The 25,579-nt window shown below is 58.4% G+C and overlaps 3 protein-coding genes across 5 annotated transcripts in view; 2 read left to right on the top strand and 1 right to left on the bottom strand.

Annotated features, from left to right (window-relative positions):
• The first annotated feature begins 7,659 nt into the window (after positions 1–7,659).
• Positions 7,660–14,005, top strand: Matk (megakaryocyte-associated tyrosine kinase). Of its 3 annotated transcripts, XM_005405888.2 has the most exons (14): positions 7,660–8,058; positions 8,883–8,894; positions 9,010–9,067; positions 9,308–9,421; positions 9,511–9,626; positions 9,721–9,940; positions 10,271–10,364; positions 11,231–11,296; positions 12,166–12,265; positions 12,342–12,426; positions 12,501–12,574; positions 12,676–12,871; positions 13,487–13,573; positions 13,649–14,005. In XM_005405888.2, exons 3-14 carry the CDS (start codon positions 9,059–9,061, stop codon positions 13,886–13,888), a joined length of 1,401 nt encoding a protein of 466 aa, XP_005405945.1. In that variant the 5' UTR covers positions 7,660–8,058; positions 8,883–8,894; positions 9,010–9,058; the 3' UTR covers positions 13,889–14,005. The 3 variants fall into 3 exon arrangements, with proteins under 3 accessions (XP_005405945.1, XP_005405944.1, XP_013360691.1); XM_005405887.2 differs by lacking the exon at positions 8,883–8,894; XM_013505237.1 differs by lacking the exon at positions 7,660–8,058 and having other exon boundaries at positions 8,119–8,894.
• Positions 14,006–18,669: 4,664 nt separating this feature from the next.
• Positions 18,670–22,263, bottom strand: Mrpl54 (mitochondrial ribosomal protein L54). Its single transcript, XM_005405885.2, has 3 exons — positions 22,096–22,263; positions 20,672–20,846; positions 18,670–20,203 (listed from the first exon to the last, which is right to left on the bottom strand). The coding sequence occupies exons 1-3, from the start codon at positions 22,211–22,213 to the stop codon at positions 20,071–20,073; spliced, it is 426 nt and encodes a 141-aa protein (XP_005405942.1). The 5' UTR covers positions 22,214–22,263; the 3' UTR covers positions 18,670–20,070.
• An 875-nt stretch (positions 22,264–23,138) lies between these two features.
• Apba3 (amyloid beta (A4) precursor protein-binding, family A, member 3) overlaps positions 23,139–25,579 on the top strand; it is a gene marked incomplete in the record, with an annotated part of 7,361 nt that continues 4,920 nt past the window's right edge. Inside the window, 3 exon segments of the mRNA XM_013505233.1 lie at positions 23,139–23,286; positions 24,379–24,979; positions 25,065–25,104. Of these exon segments, the coding sequence (XP_013360687.1) occupies positions 24,413–24,979; positions 25,065–25,104 (607 nt within the window).

The raw sequence follows: 25,579 nt of genomic DNA, 5'->3' as shown, positions 1-25,579 counted from the left end.
GGGCCGGACCGGAAAACGGCCCCGCGGGGATTCGAGGAGCAGCTGTCTCTGCTGCGTGTCCGGGACCGGGTAACGGCGTCTGCTTCCCAGCCGCCTCCGTGGTTTGGCTCCTAGGGCCAGGCAGGTGCTTTAGGAATGCAGAGGGAACTCTGCCCAGCCTGTGAGCAGGGGACACGCGGCTCCCACGTCCTCCATAAGGTGGAAGGCGTTCTGGGGCAATGCTTACCCACGTCTGCCCAGTTCTGAAAATAAACATGTTGGGAAATCAACACCTGCACAACCACGTTCATGGCGGTATTATTCGCAGCAGGCATAACCTTGAGTGTCCATCAAGGGATGAAGAGATAAACACAACTGGTTAGGGTGTGATGGAATATTACACAGCTATGAAAAGGAGGGAGAGAGCTGGGCATGGTGGTGCACGCCTGTAATCCCAGCACTCAGGAGGATCTTGCGAGTTTGATACCAGCCTGGGCTACAAAATCTTTTTTTTTTTTTTTTTTTTTTTGGTCTTTTGAGACAGGGTCTCGCTATGCAGTTCAGGGTGGCCTTGAGCTCACTTTTAGCCCAGGCTGGTCTCAAACTCAAAACGATCCTCCTGCCTCAGCCTCCTGAGTGCTGGGGTTACAGGCATGCACCACTACGCCTGGCAATCAATTGCTATTAAGCTCTATTCTCCATTAGCTCTTTTGAAAAATACACTGTTGATTACAGATGGGCCATTCATACTATTTTAATTCCAGCTTTTTTCCTCACTGGACATTATAACAACTTTGATATATCACCAGGTTCTCATGTGCTTTATGTATATAATTTAATATAATTCTTCTGATGATTTTAAGAGACATGTCTTTTCATCAGTGCTGGAGATGGAACTCAGGGCCTCACTCATGCTAGGAAAATCCTCTACTACAGAGTCACACCTCCAGCCCCTTTTCTTGTTTTGTTTTGAGACAAGAGTCTGGTTAAATTGCCCAGGCTGGTCTCAGTCTTGAGACCTTCCTGCCTCAGCCTCCAGAGTAGATGAGATTATAGGTATGCACCACTCCACCCAGCCACACCTTTTTTTTTTTTTTGTACTGGGACTTGAACTCAGGACCTTGCATTTGCCAGGCAGGCACTTGTACCGCTGAGCTATATCCCTGGCCCTACACAGGTATTTTTTAATACAATAAAAGATAAAATTCACCTCATCAACCATTTTAAAGTGCACAAGTTAATGGCATTTAGTACACTCAATGTTGTATAACCTTTACATCTGTCTAGTTCCAAAACACCGCATCACCCCAGAAACACTGTCCCTGCCCCAACCCCAGCCCCCAAGTCCACTTCCTATCTCCAGGTTCACCTGTCTTGGGTGTTTCCTGTCCATGGAGCCCATGCTGTGTGTGCTCTATGTCTGGTGTCTCACTGAGCATGGTGTCCCCAAGGTTCGTCCATGCTGTGGTGAGTGTCACAGGCTCACCCTTTTCCTGGCTGAGTAATATTCCAGTGTGTGGATGAACCTGGTTGTGTCTGTCTGTCTGTCCATCCATTTGGGCTATTTTCTCATTTTGGCTGTTGTGAAAAGATACATAGTTTTTCATAGCTACATGAAATTCCTCCAATGCAATGTAGCTCAGCAGTGAGTGTTTGCCTCCCATACAGAGGCTCTGATTTCCATCCCATCACCACAAAATAATAATAAAAAGAAATAAAGAAGACTGATTTTTTAAAAACTGAAAGGGCCCTTGGAAATGAAAAGTCTGATAGCCCCAATGTCAACAGGCAGGTTGCAGGAAAGCATAAAGGAGAAGGCACCAAAAGTAGGATGAAAAGAAAAAGGTAAAAGAAGCCGCCAAACCAGGCGTGGTGGTGCATGCCTGTGATCCCAACACTTGGGAGGCTGAGGCAGGAGGATTGTTGCGAGTTTGAGACCAGCCTGGGCTACAAAGTGAGCTCAAGGTCTGAACTGCATAGCGAGACCCTGTCCCAAAAAGACAAAATAAAGAAGTGGCCAAGGAACAAGAGGATCAATCCACATGAGGGAGAGAAGCACTGGAGACATAAGAGAGAACAAAGACGGAAGAGTGGAAGAAATAATCACCAGTGACATCACTGAAGAAAGCTTGCCTAGCTGGGTAAAATGGTGCAGGCCTGTGATCCTGGCATTCGGCAGGCTGAGGCGGGAGGATCATGAGTTTGAGCCCAGCCTTGGCAACTTAGCAATTTAGCAGGACCTTGACTCAAAATAAAAAAGGGCTAGGGATGTAGCTCAGTGAGAAGGCCCTGAGTTCCACCCCAGTCTGGCCAAAAAGAAAAAGAAAGCCACTTCCTCCAAGCTCTAATGCACCTGGTTTACCTCTAGCTACTAGGAAGGACCCCAGCAGGCACATTCTTGGTATTGACAGCACAGGGTGTGGTTGGAAAACCACAGAGTAGGCAAAGGTTGTGTTTATTTATGGTCTGCTGGGAAATTCTGCAGGAGGTTAGCATGGTAGGGTTCTTCCGGAAAATCCTGGCTGTTACAACTCAAGCTGGCTGCTGTCATGTCAGGCTGAGCGCCTGCAATCAGTCACACAGGCAATGATTTCTCTGGAATCCAGGGAATTGCACATTCCTTAAATATCAGAGCAAACCAAGGGGTAGGAGCTACATTGCAGAGCTCCCTGTGTGCTAAAAAAATAGAAGCCAGGACCACAGCTGGGCAGCAGCTACAGAATAAATTGAAAAGTTACTTGTGCTGGAAAGGCTGGGGGTGAATGTGATTCACAGATACATAAAACCAAGGCAACCGCTAACTCCAGGAAAATCAAAAAGCATGTCCTGGTGTATGCTGCTCCAATGTGAGCAATATTTCTACATGATAATGTAAGACCAAATATTCATTTGACCAAACAGTATGATTTTTTTTTTTTTTTTTTGGTACTAGGAATCGAACTCAGGACCTTGCACTTGCCAGGCAGGTGCTTATGCCACTGAGCTATATCCCTGGCCCCCAAACAGTGTGATTAAACTATTTGGAGGAACCAGGTCTGCCAGTGCACACTTGTGGTCCTAGCATTCAGGAGGCTGAGGCAGGTGGCTTTCAATGAGTTTGAGGCCAGTTTGGGCTACATAGTGAATTCAAAGCCAGCTTGAACTACATAGCAAGACACTGTCTCAAAAACCCAAAAAAGTAAAAAAATTCAAAACACTAGTTGAAGGAGGGAATGCCCCCAGAGAGCTAGGTAAGTCTCAACTTTCAGGAATAATGTCCAGCTGATAAGTGGAGAGGTGTGCAAAACAGTATTTGGAAACATGGAGGTAAACAAAGAGAAACAGAAGAACAGAAATAGATGGCTCTGGGGAGCAGACTGTGCGCTGCTTATTTATTTATTTACAGTACTGAGGATGGAACCCAGGGCCTTCACACTGAGCTCCATCTCCAGCCTAGCAATTTTTTTTTTTTTTTTCTCCAGTACCGGGAACTGAACTCACGACCTTCCGCTTGCCAGGCAGGCGCTTTTGCCGCTGAGCTAAATCCCCAGCCCCCTGCCTAGCAATTTTTTGAGACAGGGTCTCTCTAAGTAGCTAAGGTGCCCAGGATGGGCCCGAACTTGAGATCCTCCTGCCTCAGCCTCCCCATAGTGCTGGGATGACAGGCCTTGCCACCACGCCCAGCCCAGCTCGGTCACTGAAAGAGGGATGGGGGCGCGGCCAGGAGAGCAGACAGCCTGCCATCCAGGCACTCGAAGCAGGTCGCCTTGACAGAGGGAAGAGAGCGGGGCCCGGCAGCCTGCAGCTGGTGTCGCCAAGCAAGAGGTGAAGTTTTCCTAGAAAGAGCCAGCGTGCGTCCCTGATTTCCGGAGTCCCGAGGGAGGAGGAGAAAAGCTAAATTTAAAGACATGCTAATTGGGGCAGTGTGATCCCGCGGCGCTAGGGCTGAGGACAGAATGGGCAGGGACAGCTCAGGCCCCGCCCCGCCCCGCCCCATCGCACCCCTCCCCTGCTCCCTTGACCAGCCACCTCCTGCGCATGCGCCCTAAGCGTACCGTCTCCTGAGACCCGAGTGCCCAGCCCCGCCCCTTCCTGTGTCCCAGGCTGGGCTCCTGAGTTTTCCTGTCTGCAAAATGGGAACAACGACCGGGCGTGGTGGTGCACCCCTGTAATCCCCGCACTCGGGAGGCTGAGGTAGGAGGATCACTGTGAGTTCGAGGCCAGCCTGGGCTACATAGGGAGTTCGATGCTAACCTGGACTACAGAGCAATACCCTATGTCTCAAAAAACTAAAAAAATAAAATAAAATAAATTTTAAAATGTGCAACGCCTGCCTCTCAGGTGACAGACGCTGCTCCTGAACTCCTCTCACTATTTACAGGCTTTAAAAATATTTTGAAACCGTTCATGGTGGCGTGCACTTGTCATCCCAGCATTCCGGGAGGCTGAGGCAAGAGGCTCTCACTTCCAAGTCCAGCCTGGGGCAGTTAACCCCTTAGTGGGAGCATATCTCAGAATAAAATAAACCGGGCAGGTCTGAAGCTCTGTGCAAAGGGCCTGGGTTCCATCTCCAGTACTGCAGAGGTGGGGCAAGTCTGTTTTGAGGACTTACTAGGTGCCGGCCAGGCACTGCGCTCACAGTAGTGACCAGGCCCAGGCCCCTACCCTGGGGAAATGACGTTCAGGAGAGGATGCAGCCAGTAAACAGAACAAGTCTCCCTCCTCCTGGGCCTCCAGTCTACAGTTGTCTTCCAGGTTCTCCTGCTCCTGGGTGAATCTTGTGGGCACATTCCACACCCTGTGGTGAAGGGCCATATCATATGATCTTCAAAAGAGTCCTTAAAAGGAAGAGCTGGCCCCTTCTCTGCCGCTTCCTCCTTCCTATTGGCTGGGAAGGTAGATACATTGGGTGGAGCTGAAGCAGCCACGTTAGAGTTGGAAATCTGTGTGCTAAGAGAGCAACAAGATGGCTCATGTCTGGGTCTCTGACACTGCCCAGCCTGCAATTGCCTCTCTCAGTATGATTCATTTCCATCTAACTCAAGCAGGCGGCATTTCAGATTTTCTGTGCCATGCAAGCCAGGCTAATCTTAAAGGGTATGCTGTGTGATGTGCCTGTCACTCGGCTCCCTTTTTCACTACCTGTTAGGATTTGACGGCATTAGGCGAGGAGAAGTCAGCTGTCCAGCAGAGAGGTCTGCAGCCCGTTCTGGCCCCGGTCAGCTGTGTGACCATGGGCAAGTGCCCTCACCTCTCTGGGCCTCCCGTCATCAAAGGAGAAATTTGGCTGCAAGGACCTCTGGGAATTTGGTGAGCCATGGTCACGCAAACTGCACCTGTCCTAGGGAGGACAGGGGAGATGAGCGATACCTGGATGTGGGAAGGTGGAGCTCCAGGCAGGGAGCTCCCGCACCTGCTTGCTGGGGTGCTGGGAGGCCAGTGGAAGGAGAAGGGGTAGAGCTCTGGACATCAACCTGAGCTCGTTGGGCTCCATCCCACAGGTGCGAGGGAGCTATGGAAGGATCTAGAGCAAGGGAGGGCCCCAGTCACATTCCACTCCTTGGCTATGCAATGGAGAGCCGGTGACAGCAAGGTCAGAAGACAGAGGGTGGGCTGCTGGGTCACCAGCCTGCCAGGGACCTGGGCTGAGCAGAAGTCCAGTCTTAAGGTGCAGCCCTCCCCGCCCCATTCCTTCCGTCCAGCCCAGATCAGCGGGGGTGACAGCTAGGTGGCTAGAAGCAGCATAGTGGAATCTTGGAGATTCAAAGATTCAAGATTTTCAATCTTGGAGATTCAAAGTGGCCAGTTCTTGGTTGCATCCCTGGATGGGGAGCTCACTCCCTCAGATAAATTACAGCCTCAAGTCTGTTTTTAAGTCAGGCACGGCTCAGTGCCCTTCGTGCACACCCGGGGATGGAGCAGCTCCCGGTGCCCCAGGCCAGCGCTCAGAGGTCTGGGAGCCGGACGCTAACACCCTGGGTTCCTCTGATCATGCCTTCAGGGTGGGACAGGGACATCTGGGGTCCTGGGAGGGCTGTAGGTGCATATCTGGCACCAACAAAACCCATTTGCAGTCTGGCGTGGGGACCCACGTCTATCATCCCAGTTCTCAGAGGCTGAATCAGGGAGATCATTGTAAGTTCGAGGCCAGCCTGGGCTCTGAAGTGAGTTCAAGGCCAGCCTGCACTACATAGCGACACCCTGCCTCAGGAAAAAAAAAAAAAGAAAAAAGAAAAAGAAACAAAATGAAAAGAAAAAGAAAAATCAAGATCATCATTTGCAGAGAGAAAAACCTGACCCCTTCTGCGCCCTTCCCGTCTCCCTAGCTCCCAAGGAGACAGGAAGAGCGGTCTGGCTTCTGCACGCAGTCTGCGGTGACCCGAAGCCCCTCAGGCCCCTACGAGCAGAGAGGGCGCCCCTCCCGCACGCAGCGTGGCCACGCCCACAGCAGGCCCGCGGGGTTGGGTTTCCGCTCTCTTTTTTTTTTTTTTTTCCTCTAGCCGCTTTTGGGCAAACGGTAGGAGCTTGCCATGGGCCATAGGCCCTGGGCGACCACACAGTGATAGCTGCCCAGTCCCCAGCCCTTTTGGGGGATCCACGGCTTGGGCCTCCCCAAAGCTCGCTCCCCGGAGCTGTGGGCGCTGAAACCCGGCTGTAGGGAGCCCCGTGCGGAGCTATGGCCCTGCGGGCACCCCTGCCAGTGGAGGGAAACCACCACTACAGAACTATCTCTGGCCACTGCTGCAGGTGTCTGTGTCGATTTTACCGTCCCCACCCCTCCACTTGATTCATGGGTAGCACAATTGGGATCAAGTGTCGCATTATCTCGACGCACAGGTTTCTGGGCCCTGCTGCGTAATATTCCACTAAATGTGGTGCTCTGGAGTTCTGTGATTGGACCTCTGTTCCAAGACTGAAGGGATAGGCAGAGTCAGCGTGCACTGGCAGCTGGGCATGATGGCGCATGCCTGTGATCTCTGTGATCCCTGAGGAGGCTGAGGCAGGAGGATTTCAGTTCAAGACCAGACTGGGCAATTTAGTGACTTAGTGAGATGCTGACTCAAAATAAAAAATAAAAAGGGCTGCAGGGGGTGCTCAGTGCAAAGGCCCTAGGTTCCAGTCCCAGCACTAAGATTAATAATAAATAACGGGAGGCTGAGGCAGCAGGATCGTTGCAAGTTCAAGGCCAGGCTGGACTACAAAGTGAGCTCAAGGCCAGCCCGAATTACATAGCGAGACCCTGTCTCAAAAACAACAACAAAAAATAAATAAATAAAAAACACCTAAAAAGGTGCAGGATTCCTGGGCATCTGGGTCCCCTGCCAACCTCTGTGTGCTCCGTCTGTGTCACTGACGGTTCCTCCTGAGCACCATGAGCTGTGGTTGGCTGAGCCATCTCTGTGGCCAGGCCCAGGGCGGTGTCCATCAAAGGAGCGCGAACTTTGCCCCAAATTCTGTTCCTGGTCATGATGATGATACCTGTGAGGGCTAGCATTTTGGGGCGCTACTGTTCAGTGCCAAGCACCTACAGAACTCTGCCGCAGGTCCTAAAAGGAGTGAGGCTGAGGGCGTCAGAACTGCAGAATGGGAAGGGTCCTCTGGGCTCTGTGGGTTGCTTACCTCCCCAGACGGGCAGCTCACCCCTCCCTCTACCCAGCCCTTGCGCGCAGACTCGAGCGCGCACTCGTGCACCACCTGCTCCGCTATTCGACACCACCCTGGTCCAGCTCCCTGGGGTGGATGCCGGTGCGCGCCCTGCGGCGCCAAGGCCAGGGACCCCGAGTGTTCCTGAAGACCCCGCCCGGCCCGCGCAGGAGGCACCGGGGACCGTGGGGGTGGGGCGGGGAGGGGCCGGCGACAGCGGCGGCGGCGGCGCGCGGAGCGGACCGCAGTGCGGCCGGCGCTAGGACCCGCGAGGGCTCCCAGGCCGCGGCGCCTCCGGCTGCCCCCCGCCCCGCCACCACCCCCCAAAATGAGGAAACGCAGCGGCAACTTGATCCAAGTTGTGCAGCCTGGGCCCCCTCGGGGTGTGCAGCCGGCTAGCGGGGTCCCCTCCTGGGGGCGGTGGCGGGGCTCTGCCCGGAGGCGCCCCCTGAGCAGGTGAGCGCGCGCCCGGATGGGAGGAGACGCCCCGCGGTGGTGGGGACCCCCAGGGCTCAGGGTGTCGGTGGGGGACCCCACCAGGGTGGGTGCGCGGTCCCGATTCCCGGCGCGTGCATGTGGGCTGCGCGCGACCGGCCGGGTGGGGCTCACACGCCAGGTGTTGGAGCGCGGGCCAGGTGCGCGCGTCCCTTGGTGTCGGCGGCGCCGAGCACGCGCACCTGCCTCCAGGTGGCTTTCGCGGGCGCGCGCAGGGGGGGCCGGGCGTGCTCTGCGGGTGCGCGCGTGTGTACGCTCACCGCTGTGCGTGAGGACGCGCGGGCCGGGTTGCTTTATGGGGGCGCCCAGTCGAGGACAGGATTGGGAACTCACTGCCCCCCACCCACACCTTGCCATTGCCCTGGGGACATGGAGAGGCAGCCAGGGGCCCTCAGCCCCGTAGCGGAGGACTTTGGTGCCTGGGTCCTGGGCAGGGGGAGTCACAGAGGTTCCTCTGGGGGACCGCGGAGCCAGTAAAGCTGGGCCGCTGCCGCCCGCCCCCTCCGCGCCCTGGGGTCAGAGGTTCTTGGGAATGACCTTGACTCATCTCTGTGTCCACGGAGCCCGGCCACTGACCAGGAAAGAGGAAGAGTCGGGCTCAGTCAGGTGGCACCCAGCTCCCCGCACTGCTGGTGGCGGGCCCGGAGCCAGCCATTTCCCAACCCCGTGCCAGCCTGGGACCACTGCCTCTGTGCCTGTCTCGTGCCTCAGTTTCCCTTTGAGGCAATGGCGGGGTGAGGCTCTGTGGCTTCCTGGTGGGCATTTTATGTCTGTGCCTGGCTAAGGGATTTCCCTAGGTAAGATCACTTCCTCCAGCGGGGCTTGCTTTCTCGGAGCTGCCGTCCCCACCTCGCCGGCCTGGGTGGGAGGAGCGCCCCACCTAGCCCTCCGCGGGACCTGTCCCCTCCCCAGGTGAACCCCGCTTTCCCCGCGCCTGGCGCCTCTGCCCATCACAGCGAGGATGCCAACGGTGAGTAGCCAGCATGGGCGCCCGTGGCTCCACCCCAGGGAGGGCAGAGCGCTGACCAATGCGCCACCTCCCCCCGGCCTTGGTCCTGGACCCGTGTGCTGGGACTCGCATTTCTTAGGGGCTCTCTCCCTGACCTCTCCGCGTGCTCTGCTCTGTGCCCCTCCCGCTCTCGCCCTCCCTCCGCTCTGCTGCGCCCGCCTCTCCTGGATGTTCCCCCACCTCCTGCCCCTGCACCCCCAGAGGCGCTGGGCCCCCGGCACCCAGTGCATCACCAAGTGCGAGCACTCGCGCCCCAAGCCGGGGGAGCTGGCCTTCCGCAAGGGCGACGTGGTCACCATCCTGGAGGCCTGCGAGGTGAGGACGCGCGAGCGCGCGCTCGCCGGGTTGGAGGGCCGCGCCAGGACCCCGAGCGGACCCCCGCCCTGACCCCGTGTCCCCCGCAGAACAAGAGCTGGTACCGCGCCAAGCACCACGCGAGCGGGCAGGAGGGGCTGCTGGCGGCGGGCGCGCTGCGGGAGCGCGAGGCCCTGTCTGCGGACCCCAAGCTCAGCCTCATGCCGTGAGCGGGGACCGGGCGGGCCCGGGTGGGGGGCGAGGTGGGGAAGTGGTGTCCCCAGCCCGGCCCACGCGTCCTCTCGGCGCGGCCGCCGCAGGTGGTTCCACGGGAAGATCTCGGGCCAGGAGGCGGTGCAGCAGCTGCAGCCGCCGGAGGATGGGCTGTTCCTGGTGCGGGAGTCCGCGCGACACCCGGGCGACTACGTGCTGTGCGTCAGTTTCGGCCGCGACGTCATCCACTACCGCGTGCTGCACCGGGACGGGCACCTCACCATCGACGAGGCCGTGTGCTTCTGCAACCTGATGGACATGGTGGAGGTGGCCCGGGGGGCGGGGCCCCCCAGAGGCACCTCTTCCCCAGGTGGAGGGCGAGGCCCCGCCGGCCGCCACCAGGCCGCCCTGATTCCACCTCTCGGGCTGGGGTACCTCCTCTGGGCACCCTCACAAGCCTCTAGTTGACTCCAGTCCGTCCCCCAGAATCCATCCTGCATCCTTTCCTGTTCCCATGGAAACCGGCCCACCGTGGCAGGGACCCAAACCCTTTCTGACTCCCCTGCTTCTGCCCAGAGACCCCCCCCCCCTGGAAGGGATGGGCGCCAGGGCTCCCTGTTCCCCACCAGGCTCACAGCCGCCCCACCCTGCCCCCAGCATTACAGCAAGGACAAAGGACCCATCTGCACCAAGCTTGTGAAGCCCAAGAGGAAACAGGGCACCAAGTCGGCAGAGGAGGAGCTGGCCAAGGGTAAGTCACCCCGGGGCAGGGCCAAGGCCTGTCTGTGCCCCCGAGCCCGTTTGGGGGCCCCTCGTGGCAGAAGGTCGCTGGCAAGTTCACATAAGCCCCCTGTGGAACCGACCACGCACCGGCCCCTCCTGTGGCCCGGTCACCCATAAGCCAGGACCTGGCACCACAGCCCACCCTCCCAGGCCTTGCACGCAGGTCCCTCACGTCAGAGACCTTCACACCACTGAGTGCCCGCCCCGCCCCAGCCCAGCCTCACACCCTACCAGGATCCCCACTCTTCCCGAAGGCGCCCCCCTTCCAGCCTGGCCCCTGCACCAGGGCCCAAAGACATCTTTCTAGCATGAAAATCCATCCTTGTGATCCCCATGCTCAGAATTCTGTGGCCGCTACATTTCCAGGCTCCTCTCTGAAGCCCTTGCTCCATGCCCCATCCCTAGGTCAGTCATGGCAACCCCATTTCCCGAATGCCTCTGAACCGTCGTGTGTTCTGTTCCCTTCCCTTGAAGTGCTTTTCCAGCCCCTGAGTTGTGCAGTGCTCACGATTCAAGGCCAAAAGCGAGTGCTCGCCCTTCATTCCCTGGCCATACCCACGCCTTTCCAGGCTGATGATGGTGTCCCCCGGGGCCATGTCTTTCCCAGGAAGGTCTAGGTGCTGGGGACAGCAGCTAGGGGAGACCAGTGTGTACCACGCCTGGCCACAGCCTCAGAACTTGAGTTTTGCAGGGGGGTGGGGGGGGGCCTGCAGAAGCCGCTGCAGGGAATGGGGTGCTTGAGAGAACGGCATGGAGGCGGGAGCCGGGTGCGATTCCAGACTTGGAAGGACACAGGGGTAGATGTGATCCTTCTGACCAGCTCTCCACTCGCAGCTGGCTGGCTCCTGGACCTGCAGCACCTGACGCTGGGCGGGCCCATCGGAGAGGGGGAGTTCGGAGGTGAGGGCGCGGTGGGAAGGACGGCTGCCGGGGAACAAGGCTGAGTTCAGACCCATCTGCGTGGTTATGAGCTATGTGGTGGCAGCTGCGCTCCAACCTCTGAGCCTCAGTTTCCCAGCTTTCGCATGGGAGTGGGGTGGTGGGAGTCCTGGGGAGTGAGTTAACCTGCTCGGGCCCCAGGCGATGTTAACAGCTTCCCCCAGCGGCCAGACTCTCCCACTTGTGGTCTCTGCTTGCCTGAGATCATTATTTTTTTTCCCCCCAGTGCTGGGGATGGAATCCAGGGCCCTTACAAAAGTGCAGTACATCCCCAGCCCTCTTTATTTTTTATTTTGGGACCGGTCTCCCTAAGTTGCCGAGTTGCCCAGGTTGGTCTCAAACTTGCCATCCTCCTGCCTCAGCCTCCCAGAGTTCCCCACCATGCCTGGCTCTGAATGATTTAAAAACATACAGCACTCTGGGAGACTAAGGCAGGAGGATTTCAAATTGGAGACCAGCCTGAGCAATCTAGTGACTTAGTGAGACCCTGCCTCAGAATAAAAGATAAAGAAAAGAAGGGCTGGAGTTGTACCTCAGTAAAAAGGTCCTGAGTTCAAAAGGAAAAGTAAAGGAAAAAAAAAACATTCAAACCACTCGGAGACCCAAGGCTTTGCAGACAGCAGCCAGGGCTTGGACTGGCCCTGGGCCTGGGCACCTGCAAACCTCTGGCTTTCTGCCTCTCTCAGGGCCGGGTCTGGGGCCCTGGGGCCCTGGGGCTTGTTTCTGGGTTCCAACCCCGCAGCCACAGTGGGACATTCGGTCTGGGGGTGCACAGATGTATCCATGTGTCCTGTGTGCCCTGGTCCTGACCTCTGTGCCCCGCGCCGCAGCCGTCCTGCAGGGCGAGTATCTGGGGCAGAAGGTGGCGGTGAAGAATATCAAGTGCGATGTGACAGCCCAGGCCTTCCTGGACGAGACGGCGGTGATGACGTGCGTGCCGGGGTGCAATCGGGTCGGGGCGCGGTCCGGATCGGCCCTCACCCCCCACCTGTGCGCCCTCCCCCAGGAAGCTGCAGCACCGGAACCTGGTGCGGCTCCTGGGCGTGATCCTGCACCAGGGCCTGTACATCGTCATGGAGTACGTGAGCAAGGTGCGCCGCGGGCCGGCGGGCGGGCGCGGGCGGGCGCAGGGGCGGCGGGGCCCATGGCGTCCACCCACCCACAGGGCAACCTGGTGAATTTCCTGCGCACGCGGGGCCGCGCCCTCGTCAATGCCACTCAGCTACTGCAGTTTGCGCTGTGAGTGGGGGGCTCCCGCTGGGGAGGTGGGTGCCGAGCTCAGGGGGAAACTGAGGCACAGGGCAGGGAGGAGCCGGGAGCTTCCCGAGGCCCTTCCCCAGGCACGTGGCCGAGGGCATGGAATACCTGGAGAGCAAGAAGCTGGTCCACCGCGACCTCGCCGCCCGCAACATCCTGGTGTCTGAGGACCTGGTGGCCAAGGTCAGCGACTTCGGCCTGGCCAAAGCCGAGCGCAAGGGGCTGGACGCAAGCCGGCTGCCAGTCAAGTGGACTGCGCCGGAGGCGCTCAAGCACGGGGTAAGCCTCCCTGGGACCCTCCACCCATGCCCGAGGTTTCCAGGTCGTGCAGAGCCGGCTTGGGGCCCCGGCTCTGCTCTGTGACCCTCGGTATATCCCTGGGCCTCTTTGGGCCTCCAAGGGAAATGGCTGTGCTGCCTATTAAGCAAGAGCCCACGGTTATTCCTTCTAGCCCCTCTCCCGGCCTCAGTTTCCCCATCTCTGAAGTGGCCAGGGCCTCCGCCCCGTAGAGTCTGAGCTCAGCTCAACTGTGGAGGGCCTGGGGGAGGAGGTCTGTTGGGAAGAGACCAGAGAGGGAGGGTCAACCCAGGAGGGTGCCAGGGAAGAAGCAAGGGCTGGGTCAGAAATGTGCAGGGATCTGGGTATGGTGGTACCCACACCTGAACTCTCAGCACTCTGGGAGGCTGAGGCAGGAGGATCTCCAGTTGGAGCCCACCAGGGTGACTTAGCAACTTAGGGAGACCCTGTCTGGAAATAAAAAATTAAAAAGGGCTGGTGGTATACCTCAGTGTGCAGACCCTGGGTTCAATTCCCACTCCTCAAAAAAAAAAAAAAAAAAAAAAAAAAAAAAAAAAAAAAAGAAGGGGAACCGCAACTGGCTCTCCAATCCAACAGAAGTTCTCCAGCAAATCAGACGTGTGGAGTTTCGGGGTGCTCCTGTGGGAAGTCTTCTCCTATGGAAGGGCCCCATACCCCAAGATGGTGAGTGGGGTTGCCGGGGGAAGCCGGGGTCTCCGGGCTTGAACCGCTGCCCACACTCTCGCCCCGTGTCTACAGTCGCTGAAGGAGGTGTCGGAGGCGGTGGAGAAGGGGTACCGCATGGAGCCCCCCGAGGGCTGCCCGGGCCCGGTGCACGCGCTCATGGGCAGCTGCTGGGAGGCGGAGCCCGCGCGCCGGCCGCCGTTCCGCAAGGTGGCGGAGAAGCTGGCGCGGGAGCTGCGCAGCGCGGGCGCCTCGGCCCCCGGCGGGGGACAGGACGCCGACGGCTCCTCCTCGCCCCGAAGCCAGGAGCCCTGAGTCCCGAGGACCGAGGCGGCGGGTGCAGGGCCGGGTGCGGGGCTCAGGGCGGCCGGCGGAGGGCGCAGGCCGAGGGCGGAGGGCGATCGCCGCGGTAAAGACTGATTCCGAGGGGCAGCCTGTCTGCGTCTCTGTGACCCTCGCGCCCTCCACCCGGGGACCTCGTTCCGCATGCGCTGGTGGCCGCTGTCTGGCGCCCCTGGGTGTCCTGGGTCCTCTCCAGCCAAGTCCCCACCAAGTGGCGATCGGCGAACAGGGAGTGTGGGCCCCAGGTCCCCTCCCTCCTGCACCCATGTGGCCCACGCTGGGCCCCCAGCACTGCCTGTGACCCGGAAGCCACGCACCACCGCCGTGGGGACGCAGTTCCCTGGGGAACTCCTGAGGTGGGAGCTGCCCGCGCTGGCCGTGGGGACCCGCAGGACAGGGTGTTTAGGAGCTGAGGACGCCGAACTCATCCACCCACCCACCTGGCCACGGCCGGCCATCTTTCCCTCCACCCACGCAGCCATCGCCCCACCTGTTCGCCTCCACTCTCACCCCCTTCGCCCAGCTGACCCCCACTGAGCATGCGCTGTGCGCCCGGCCCTTCTGGGCACCGGGCACCCCGACACCCTGGTGGTACAGTTCACAGGTGACACTGTCCTTGGACAGAGGCCAAATGTCCAGGGACCAAGCGCCTGACCGGTGACTCTGGGGACAGAACTGAGGAGGATCGCTGTATGGCTTCTCATAGAGCAGGTCGGGTCCCAGGCAGGCGCCCCCAGAGCTCCATCCTGAGCCACAGAGGGCGTTTCCAGGATGTGGGACTTCACCGCTCAAAGTGGAGGGCGGATGGGCACCAGCGGGCCCCTCCTGGGCATGCCGCCCCCTCCTGGCATCTGGGCAGTGTCCACTGCGCAGCAGGCCTTTCCCAAAGGTGTGATGGGCTGGGCGCCCTGGGGCAGGCGGGCATACAGGTGGTGCTTGCCTGTGGCACTCAGCCCCCACCCAGTGGCCGGAAGACACCAGGAGAAGGTGCCGGGCCAGGCCAGCTCAGTCCCGCCCCGGCCCACGGGCTTTGTTGCTGTCACAGCCCCCGAGGCAGGTGAGAGACAGGAAAGGCTTGGTCCACGTGGCTCTGGGACCTGGAGGCTGAAGTCAACAGCAGGCTGCCAGCAGCCGCGTGGCAGAAGGGCAGGTGGTGGGGGCACAAGTGGCCGGGTGCAGTGGAGCACAGCTGTGATGCCAGCTCTCAGGAGGCTGAGGCAGGAGGATCACTGGGAGTTTGAGGCCAGCCTGAATAGCATAGGGAGACCCAGTCTCAAAAAAACCAAACCAAACCAAACAAAAAAGATTTCCCAAAGTCACACTGACCTCCCATGTCTTCTGGATGCCCCACCCATCCTCTGGCCTCAGTTTTCCCACCAGCACCCAAAAGGATCTATTGGTTCTTTCAGGGGGTCAGAGGACCAGTGTAGCCTAGCTGCGGGAGTCCTATCCGCCTCCCAGCCCTCTAAGCTGACAGCGTCTGCTCAGCTGGCTGAGTCTTCCAACCCTTGTGCCTCTGAACCCACCAGGGCAGAGCACTCCCTGGGACCTGAGACCAGGGTGGCCCCTGGTGTCGTAAAGGCTCTTGAGGGCCACCACTCCCTCACCCAGCCTCTGCCATGCCCTGCACAGAGCCTGGGGAGCCCCTTACGGGACAGGGCAGCTGAGGAAGGAGGAGGCACCCCACTCCTGTGGCCTCCAAGCTCCTCCCTGGGAAACTGCTTCACATCCCTGCTGCCCTCACCCACCCAGGCCTCCGGGCATGGTCGAAGCCAGCCCCGCCTCCTCCTGGCTCCCCAGCCTGCCACAGAAGACCTTTGTCCCAATGCCAATGGCAGTGCCTCCTGCACTATAACCCTCCAAGGCTCCCCAGTACCCTCCTCTTCGCATCCAGAGCCTGTAGCCTTGCGCTCCACCTCCACTCTGACTACTTTCCCTTTTTTAAAACAGCAACCCCAGCCAGGCATGGTGGCACAGGCCTGTCATCCCAGCATGTTGGGAAGCTGAGGCAGGAGGATCGTAATTTCCATCCCAGCCTGGGCAACTTAGTGACTTAGAGAGGCCCTGTCTCAAATTAAGAAAGGGCCCCAGGGTGAAGCTCAATGTGAAACCCCTGGGTCCAATCCCTAGTACTGGAAGAAAGAAAAAGAAGAAGCAAGAAAGGAGGGAAAGACAAAGAAAAGGAATGGGGAAGAAAAAGAAAAAGAAAAGCAACCCTGCAGCCCTGCTCTCCTGAGCTTCTGCCCTTGCACCCGATGAGGTCTTCATTTCAGTTTCAGTGCGACTGTCCCGCAGGGCCCCGAGGGCTTTGTCTGTTTTGTTCACTGCTGTGAGTGGTACCTGGAATACCAGTGCTCAATAAACGTTTCCTGAGTGAATGAGTGAGCAAGTGAGTAAACAGTGAACTTCTATCCGTGCCTCAAGTCCCTGAAGAAGCGCCCCTTCCCACCTGCCCTGGCCAATGTCCTGAGGAGCCAACTGGAATTCCTTTTGCCTTCCTGGGCTTTACCTCCCCAAACTCCTTTGACATCCCTGAGTCTAAAAGCAGTCTTTATCTGGCCCCAGCTGGTAAAAAAAAACACTCATCAAGCCCTCGCTGCGTATCAATCACTATCCAATGCTCTTTTTCTTTACCTCACTGAGAAATATTTTTGTTTGGAGATAGGCTCTCACTACGTAGCTCAGGCTGGCCTTGAACTCCTGGTGATCCTCCTGCCTCAGCCTCCCAAGCTCTGGGATTAAATGTGTGAGCCACCCGCCTGCTATCCTCATTGAGAAATTGTAAGATTCCCATGGAGTAGGTCCCAGTGTCACAGTTTAAAGCCAGGGAAACAGGCCCAGCATGGGCACCCTAGTGTCTCACCATGAGGAGCTGCAGCCTGCAGCAGCCCGGGCCCTCTGGTCACCCCTCCCTTAACCACCTGCAGCCAATCCTGGCCTCCCCGGGGTTCAGCAGCTGTGCTGGGCTGGGGCCCAGGATCCTGACCAGGGGGCAGGGGCCCTGGGCTGTATGCCTAGAGGGGTGTGGGGGCCCAGCGGGGGAGCACCCCTATCTCCTTTCTGGAGCTCTCAGCACACGAGACAGCTAGAAGGGGGCACCACGCCAGGTGCGGTGGTGCATACCTGCACTGATCCCAGCACTCAGGAGGCTGAGGCAGGAAAATTGCTGCAAATTTGAGGCCAGTTTGGGCTACAAAGCGAGAACTCTACTCAAAAAAGGCAGAAAGAAGGTGGAGACTGGGAACAGCATCGGAGATAGAGACAGAAAAAGCCACTGGGCTGTCGGGGGCAGAGGCGCAAGGCAGATGGCGTGAGGCCGACAGTCCCAGCCCGCGGTCCCTCTCGCTGTCCCACCACCCACTACCCTGCTGTCAGGGGAGGGGATGTGTTCCGGAGCCTGGGGGGAGGGGCAGTGGAGGCCCAGCTCGAGGGGGCCCCAAAGCAGCGGCCCCAGCACGACCACACGACCTTCACCACATCCTGGCTGACCCGGCTGGAGCTCGATCAACTCGCGCAGCCGCAAGGAGCTGGCAGCCAAGCGCAGGAGGCCGAGGCGAGAGTGCAGGTGAGGGCGCTGTCCCGGCGCCACACCTTTCACCCCGCGGAGAGTGGGAGGCGGGGCCAAACATGGGCCCGCCCTGTGCGTGGGCAGAAGATACGGGAAGGCTTGCGGGTTAACGGATCAAGGAACTGAGGTCTTAACATTTGAGTAGGAGTTTGCTGGCTGGAAAGATGTTTTTGTAGCCATCCATGACACTCATCTGCATGGCTTGTACCAGGCTGTGAGAATTTAGGATGGAGGTGCGTTCTGTGAGCCGCATGCAAGCCGGGTGGAGGCTGACACAGAGAATGGGGGCCTTGAGAGCTGGGGAAGGCCTTCCATGGCAAGTACAGGAGCTGAGGGCTGAGCGTGTAGACCCCGCCCCCCCGCAGGTGTGGTTCCAGAACCTGGGCCAAGTGGTCCCGCTGTGGGGCAGTGGCAGCCCCCAGGGTCCCTGAGGCCTCAGCACTGGACGGGACAGGGCTGTTCTCCGGCCCTCCGGCCAGTGCAGCAGCCCCTGGAGCCCTGGGTGGGGTCCGGGCCTCTCCCACCTGGGCCTGGGGCTGCGGGCAACCCAGGCACCCCAGACTTTCACACAGGCCTTTGTGGACAGCTTCGCATTGAGAGGTGCTGCTGCTCCTGGAGGAGGAGCAAGAGCAGCCCAGGAGGGGACCTGCCATGGGGGCTTGGTGGCTGAAGCATCTCACTTGGCTCTCGGGGCTTCTCGTCCCCCCAGGAATAACAGACGTCAGCACTGTGACATACACAGGCCCGGCCCTCCACCGCTCTGCTGTCAGCCCCACTGCACACGGAGGAAGCGGAGGCCGAGGTGGGAGAGGCATTTCCTGGAGCTGCAAGCCTGAGGCTGGACCGCCTCCGCTCAGGCCACAGCTGAGGTGCCCAGCAGCTCCCAGCGCAGGCCCCGCCTGTCCCGCCAGCTCACGTGGGCGGGCAGCCACCCACTCAAGGCAGGGCAGGGCTTTGGGGGCGCGGCCTCCGGGTGGGAAAGGCAATGCTGCTGGCCGGGAACCTGACCCCACCCAGGGACACCCGGCCTCACCCAGACCTCCTCTCTCCCCACTCCACCTGCACCCTGGGACCTGGGCTGGCCAGCCCACCCCAGTACATCACTGTCCATCTGTCAGTCCATCCATCCAGTACATCACTGTGCAGAAGCACTGGGTAGTGTAGTAAAAGACACGCACAAAGCATGGAAGATCAGAACGTCAGTGCTGAGTGTTAGAAAAAAACAAGCAGGGTGATGGTGTGGCCAGGGCTGCAGCACGACCAGGGTGGGTGTCAGGACAGCAGACACCAAGAGGGGTGACGGCAGACGCCGCGAGGGTGCAGGGGGGAGGGCGCTGCAGCCGCCATTTGCAGCCATGCAAAGGTCCTGGGGCAGGAGTGAGTCAGGCCAGCAATTCCTTTGTTGCTGGAGCAGTGGGAGATGACAGGACGGGACAGGGCAGGCAGGGCTGTGTCCCTGGTCACACTGGTTTTTACCTGACTGCTCTGGGAATGGTGAGAAGGCTGGGCCATCAGTGTAGGCCACAGCACGGTTCCCTAGGTTGCCACCACTTCCCTGGGATGGGACCATTAGCCTGACTTGCCGACGAGGACTGAGGGCCCCAGAGGGGGAGGACACTGGTAAAGTCTGCAGCACGGCACCTCCCACGAGGGCCCCTCCTTCCTAACTGGGCACCTCCAACCCACGGGCTTGGGCCTGGCCCCTAGGACAAGACGACAGGGTGGCCCAGAGAGGGCTGGGGGGCAGGGCCAGCTCCCTGGGCGCATGAGGCCCCTGCAGCCCTAGCCAGAAAGAAGGAAGGGGCACTTCCTCCTCGGCTCTGCTTGCTGAGCAGGGTGAGGGTGTTGGCCCGGAGTCCTGAGGCCACCCCTGCCCGAGAGCACCACCCACTGGGGGCCAAAAGGTCCCAGGCTCGATAGCCACAGATCCGAATCCTGAAGCACCTGGACCCAGCCGTGCCTGTGACACCAGCTCCGACAGCTGCGTCAGGTCTGAGCCACCTGCCACAGACACCAGCTTACCTTGGGCCTCCTCGACTCCCGGGCTGGGCTAGGCAATCCCAGGGGGCAGCCTGGACTCAGGTGCAGGCCAGGATCCACAGGCTGGAGGGGTGGGCTCCCCACTGCTGGCCCAACGTCCGACGCTGCCAAGGTGCGCCAGGGCTGCCGAGAGAGCTTGTCTCGTCTCTTTTCTTTTTATTGTGGCACTGAGGGTGGAACCAAGGTCCCTTTCGTTTTTTAATTTTTGGTACCAGGAATCGAACTCATGACCTTGCACTTGCCAGGCAGGTGCTTGTGCCACTGAGCTATATCCCTGGCCCTGACCCTTTTATATCTGAGACAGGGCAACAGGCTCTCACTAAGCTGCTAAACTGCACAGGCTGGGCTTGAACTCACCCTGCGCCTGCCTCGGCCTCAGAAGTGCAGCCTGCACCCAGCCTAGATGTCCTTACTGGCCCGGGGCTGCTCTAGCCTCACTACAGGGCCACCACCCCCATGCTGGGGCCTCCTTCGGTCCTGGCAAAGTCCATTTTCTCCCTGAAAAGAGTCCTTGGGGAGCAAGGGGACACCGCGCCCTCCTGGCCCATTAGAACTTCCTGTTCTTGTTCAGCCGGTTTTCCCGCCAGATGTTGTGTTTCCGAAGCAGTCGCCAGTACTCGCGGGTGTCGGGGTCCAGCTCCTCCAGCTTCTTGGGGGGGCCCACGTTCATCTGGAACAGCCTGACGGGACGAGGGAGGGGATCAGGGCTGCACAGCCCCTGAGGCAGAGGTGGTCATGGGGCTTCTCTACCGCACCAGTTTCAGTTCTGCCCCGGGGCCTTTGCACAAGCAGAGCCCACTCAGGTCCTGGCTCAGGTGTCACCTCCCCAGGGAAGCCCTCCTGAAACCTCAGACCTGATCAGCTGAGCCTGTCACCTCCCTACTGCCCTTCTGAGACGTGTGGTCCCCGCATCTGCCTCATCCCCAGGCAGCTCCACAAAGGGGGGATTTATGCCTGCTTTGGGCCCCTCTCGATCGCAGGAGCCTAGACAAGGACCTGACACAGCCAGGGCTCCATACAGACAAAAAGAGAACCGCACTTCAGGGGCTCCCTGTGCTCCAGTCTCATCCTCTGCCAGGCCCCCCATGGAGCCAAGATGGCCAGGTGCCACTTCCTCCCTGGACAGGGAGGGCGCCATAGGCACTCACCAGTCTGGGTACTCAGCATCCGGCTTCAGGACCACATCCTGGCCCTCCTTGTAGATGTTGACGCCCATGGCGTGTGTGGTGAGGCGCACAGGGTCTGTGCACACATCTGGGTCCTTCAGCGCCTCGCCAACCACACCGCCTTTGGCGCCTTTGACGCCCTTGAATCCCTTCATGACTGCAGGGAGGAGAGCAGGAGTCCTTTCAGCCTGGCTCCACCCCAGAAAAACCACCTTTCCATCCCTGTCTCCAGGTGCCCTTGGGCCTCGGCCTGACTGTCCTCTACAACGTGACTGTGTATGAAAAGACCCAGCATCAAATTCCCTTTTCAATTCTGGCCGGGTGTGGTGGCACACGCCTGTAATTCCAGCACTTAGGAGGCAGAGACAGGAGGATCTTTGCGAGTTCGAGACCAGCCTGGGCTACAAAGTGAGCTCAAGGCCAGCCCGAACTGCATAGGGAGACCCTGTCTCAAAAACACACACACACAAAAAAAAAATTTCTATTTTTAAAAATTTTGTTTTCAGACAGTCTCACTACATAGTCTAGGCTACCCTCAAAGTTGGGTCAATCCTCCTGCCTCAACCTCTTAAAGTGCTGGGCTGGGATTATGGCCATTCACCACCATGCCCAGCTTTCAATTCTATTTTGATCTTACAGAGAAAGCTTCCATTGGCTTCAGGTGTTTTTTTAATGTTTGCCTATTTTCTTCTTCCAACAGAGAAGATCAGGCGAGGCTGTATCCAGCTAAAAACTTAATAACTAAAGTTTAATATTTTGGCCAAATGTGGCCGCAAATACCTGTAATCTCAGCACAGGGAGGCTGAGGCAGGAGGATCACCTTGAGTTCAGGCCAGTCTAGGTTACATAGTGAATTCAAAACCAGGCTCAATTACATAGTGAGATCCTGTCTCAAAACAACAACACAGGCCGGGCGTCGTGGCGCACGCCTGTGATCCCAGCACTCGGGAGGCTAAGGCTGGAAGATCGTTGTGAATTGGAGGCCAGCCTGGGCTACAGAGTAAGTAGAAGCCTCAACTGCATAGTGAGACCCTGTCTCAAAAACAGACCGAAAGAACTCCCAACAAACAAACTTAAAAAGGCCTCACGTCTTTCTCCAATTCCTGGGTCACACTGTGATTTGGAAGCAGGAACGTATTGGAACCTAAATTCATGACATTCCTCACTTTACAAGCCCTACCACCCCGCGCCTGCGCAGTAGAACGCGTTTGCCCACCGTAAATGCAAGCAGAGTCCCGGCCGCTCAGGTCCAACCTGGCGCTTGCGCTCTGGCGCTTCCCAAGGCTGCTCCGAGACAGGCGCCTGCGCAGTAACCCTAAACTACACCTCCTAAACCAGCGCCTGCGCACTACCAATCTCACGCCTGTCCACCTTCCCCATTCTTGGTCCCTCTTAACGCAGGTCACCTGGCTTCTTGGCATAAGCTCGAACCAAGAATCTTCCAGTGGCGACGCGGTCTGAGAGGTCCCGGGGATCCCAGGCACCCCACGTACGGGTAGCCATATAGAGGCGTCTGGCCGCCATGACGTTTGTCGACTGCTTGCACGCGCACGTTTCCGGGAGAGAGACGTCACAGGATTGGGTGGGTGAGGTGCTTTGGGAGTTGTAGGCTTCCAGGGACTTCTGGGAAGTGTAGTCTTCCAAGCCATTGACTTCATTAAACTTTTTTTTGTTTGGCATCAGAAATCGAACTCAGGACCTTGTGCTTGCCAGGCAGGCGCTGTGCGCCTGAACTATATCCCCGGCCCTCGTTTTTTTTTTTTTTTTTTGTCTTTTTGAGACAGGGTCTTGCTGTGCAGTTCAGGCTGGCCTTGAACTCACATTGTATAGCACAGGCTGGTCTCGAACTCTCAACGATCTTCCAGCCTCACCCTCCCGAGTGCTGGGATTACAGGTGTGCGCCACCACGCCCGGCCCTCCGCAGCCCTCATTAACTTTTTGTGGTGCTTTGTTTGGTTGGTTTTTTTGAGGCAGAAGTAGTCCAGGCTGTCCTCGAACTCGTGGCGATCCTCCTGCCTCAGCCTCCCGAGTGCTGTGGTTACAAAAGTGCACTACCAAATCCGACTTCATTAAACTTTTTATACATGTATAGTTCCTGTAGAATATTTTCTATATAATATTCAAAGAATATTTCATTTGACTTCTTGCCCTTTTTCAGTTGCTAATTTGCTTAAAATATCCCACTTCAGCCTGGTGTCCTGAAGTTCCAAAGAGACCAATTTTAATATTTCCTAGCTCCATTTCCTCCCTTGTGCCAACACATCAATAAGAAATAAGCAGTGATTAGTGACCCCATTTTGTAGTAGTGGAATAACCTGGGCTCCTCTGCAGGGGATGAGTGTTTTGGATTCGAACGCGCGGCTCGGATACCCACCGCAGCCCTAGCGCCCTCGTGCGGCAAGACTGGCTAGGAGGACTACATTTCCCAGGAGACCACCGCGAGCCTGCGCATGCCCAGAGTCAGAGGGCCGCGCGAATTGCTAAGCGGATGGGGAGTCGGCGAGCTGCTGACAGCACCGTCCGGGAAATGCCGGGACTGTTCCAGGGACTCAGGGTGCTTGGGACCGCGCGGGGTGGAGGTGACCTTGGTTCAGAAAGTGAGTATGGAAGTGGGGACGCTAGGGCTGGCGCCGTACTCTGGGGTCCAAGTCTTCGGTTGTTCTTGGGGTGATATGGAAAGTTTGGAGACTGGGGTCCGCCTTTTCTCTCCAATACTGGGGATTAAACCCAGGGCCTTCAAACTGAGCTCCATCCACAGCTCTTTTTATTTTTTATTTTCAGACAGGGTCTCACTAAGTCGGTAAGTTGCCCAGGCTGGGCTTGAATTTTCGATCCTCCTGCCTCAGCCTCCCGGAATGCTGGGATGACAGGCACGCTCGACTGACGTCTGGTTTGTGGCGTCTTAGGCTTTGGTGGTAATTCTGAGTGCTGGATCTGAAGTCTTGATTTGGTGTCTTGGATAGTAGGTTCGGGGTCACCAAATTAGGGAATCTTAAGTCTGGAGTCCTGGGACCAGCATCCGGGTTCGTAAAAACTGTGTGCCCAGCCTGAATTTCACATTTCGGGGCCAGAGGACTCTGAGGAGCCAAGGCTGGAGTGAACAAAGTCCACCTACGGGGCAGAGTTGAGAGTGACAGGTACAAGGGACACCCTGGGGTTTGCAGCCTGCCAACCCACTACCTCACCTCTGTCCCCATCTGTGCCTCAGTGTGCTCATCTGTAAAATGGAGACCTCAGGCAAGCATGGCTGTGCACACCTATGATTTCCAGCACTCCGGGAGCCTGAGGGAGGAGGTTCCCTAGTTCAAGCCCAGCCTGGGAAACTTAGCACCTTCATGAGATCCTGTCTCAAAAAAAAAAAAAAAAAAAGGATAATTGGGTGTGGTGGCACATGCCTATAATCTCAGCACTCAGGAGGCTGAGGCAGGAGAAATGCAGGGAGAGTTTGAGGCTACCTGGGCTCCATAGTGAGACCTTGTCTCAAAAACAAACAACACACACACACACACACACACACACAGGGTTGGGAATGTAGCTCAGAGTGAAGGCTCTGAGTTCTGTCCCTGCAAGTAAAGGGTAGTGGGGGGTGGAGCCTAGCATCCCATCAGGGCACGCTGGAAGTTAAATGACGCCTGTGGGGACAGCAGCAAAGAGCCTGGAAGCCTGCAGTTCCGGTCTCTGTCTTTCAGCTCGGAGATGACAGCCTGAGCCTGGGTTCCAGGCATGGAGTTCCTGACAGCCCCCCAGCCCCCCTCAGGGCCTCCAGCCATGGACTTGGAGGCTCTTGAGCCGGCTGAGGACCCCACCCCTGACAGCCCATGGGACCCACTGCCTGGAGGCCCCGGCAGCCTGAGTGAGATGGAACTCGACAGATCAAGTGTCCAGGACTTGGTGCGGCAGTTCGAGGCCCTGCCGGGTGACCTGGCAAGCCTGCCTCCAGATAGCGCCCCCTGCCCGCTGCATATCGCTACAGGTCAGGGCCTGGCGCCCCAGGAAGTGGCCGCGGCCCCCGGGCTGCTGTCTGCTGAGGCTGGTCGGGACGACCTGCTGAGCCTGCTTCGGTGTGAGGAGTGCCTCCCGCCTGAGCCCTGTCCCCACCGGCCCCTGGAGCCAGCGCCTCGCCTGCTGCAGCCCCCAGAGGGCCCCGGTGTGGAGCCTGCAAGCCCTCACTGGGCGGAGCAAGACTCTGCTGAGCAGGGGGACAGTAGCAGCTCGAGCAGCTCCCCTGAGCCGTGGCCAGAGGTGGCCCCTCTGGTGACACCTGAAAAGCCACCGCCGGCTGGTGCCCAGGTAGCGCCTGCCTCCTCCAAGCGTTCTCTGCAGCCTGGAGCCCGGCACCGGGACTCAGCCCGGCCCCTCTTCTGTCTTCTTCCAGAGCCCCGAGACCCTGGCTTCGTGCCCCGCCCACCAGGAAGGTGAGTGTCCCTCCCACCCCAGCCCGGGACTCGGGTCCACACAGCTGGAAAGGGCGCCCAAGGGCCGCTCCCAGTGTGCCAACAAGGGCAAAGTTCTAGAGAGGCTCAGGATGGTTCCTGGCGGATTCCAGATGGCCTGCAAGAGATGCTCCAGGGAATGTTCTGGAGCGAGACAGGAGTCAAGAGTGGTCTTTGACAGCACTTGGTTCTAGAATATCAGTTGGCAAAAGATCATCTGGTAGGTCAGATCCAGCCCCTGCCGGCCCTAGCAGGCCTCTGGAACTGAGAGTGGCTTTCATAGTTTTGCTTAGTTTAAAAAATCATGGTGGTGCATACCTGTAACCCCAGCACCTGGGAAGCTGAGGCAAGAAGGTTGCTGTGAGTTGGAAGCCAACCTGAGCTACAAAGTAAGTTGAAGGGCAGACGGAACTGCATAGTGAGACCCTGTCTCAGAAAGAAAGAAAAGAAAGAAAGA

This window comes from Chinchilla lanigera, unplaced genomic scaffold (genome assembly GCF_000276665.1).
Source record: "Chinchilla lanigera isolate Chin_1 unplaced genomic scaffold, ChiLan1.0 scaffold00094, whole genome shotgun sequence".
NCBI lineage: Eukaryota > Metazoa > Chordata > Mammalia > Rodentia > Chinchillidae > Chinchilla > Chinchilla lanigera.
The sequence above is the reverse complement of the archived record's forward strand: the minus strand, read 5'-3'. Positions and strand labels throughout refer to the sequence as shown.

Coding starts and splice junctions, on each gene's coding strand:
- Mrpl54 (XM_005405885.2), bottom strand. CDS start 22,213: ATGGCGGCCAGACGCCTCTATATGGCTACCCGTACGTGGGGTGCCTGG. Junction 20,847..22,095: donor AGCTTATGCCAAGAAGCCAG/GTGACCTGCGTT, acceptor TCCTCCCTGCAG/TCATGAAGGGATTCAAGGGC. Junction 20,204..20,671: donor GATGCTGAGTACCCAGACTG/GTGAGTGCCTAT, acceptor TCGTCCCGTCAG/GCTGTTCCAGATGAACGTGG.
- Matk (XM_005405887.2), top strand. Junction 9,941..10,270: donor ACCTGATGGACATGGTGGAG/GTGGCCCGGGGG, acceptor CCCTGCCCCCAG/CATTACAGCAAGGACAAAGG. Junction 12,872..13,486: donor CGGAGGCGCTCAAGCACGGG/GTAAGCCTCCCT, acceptor CCAATCCAACAG/AAGTTCTCCAGCAAATCAGA.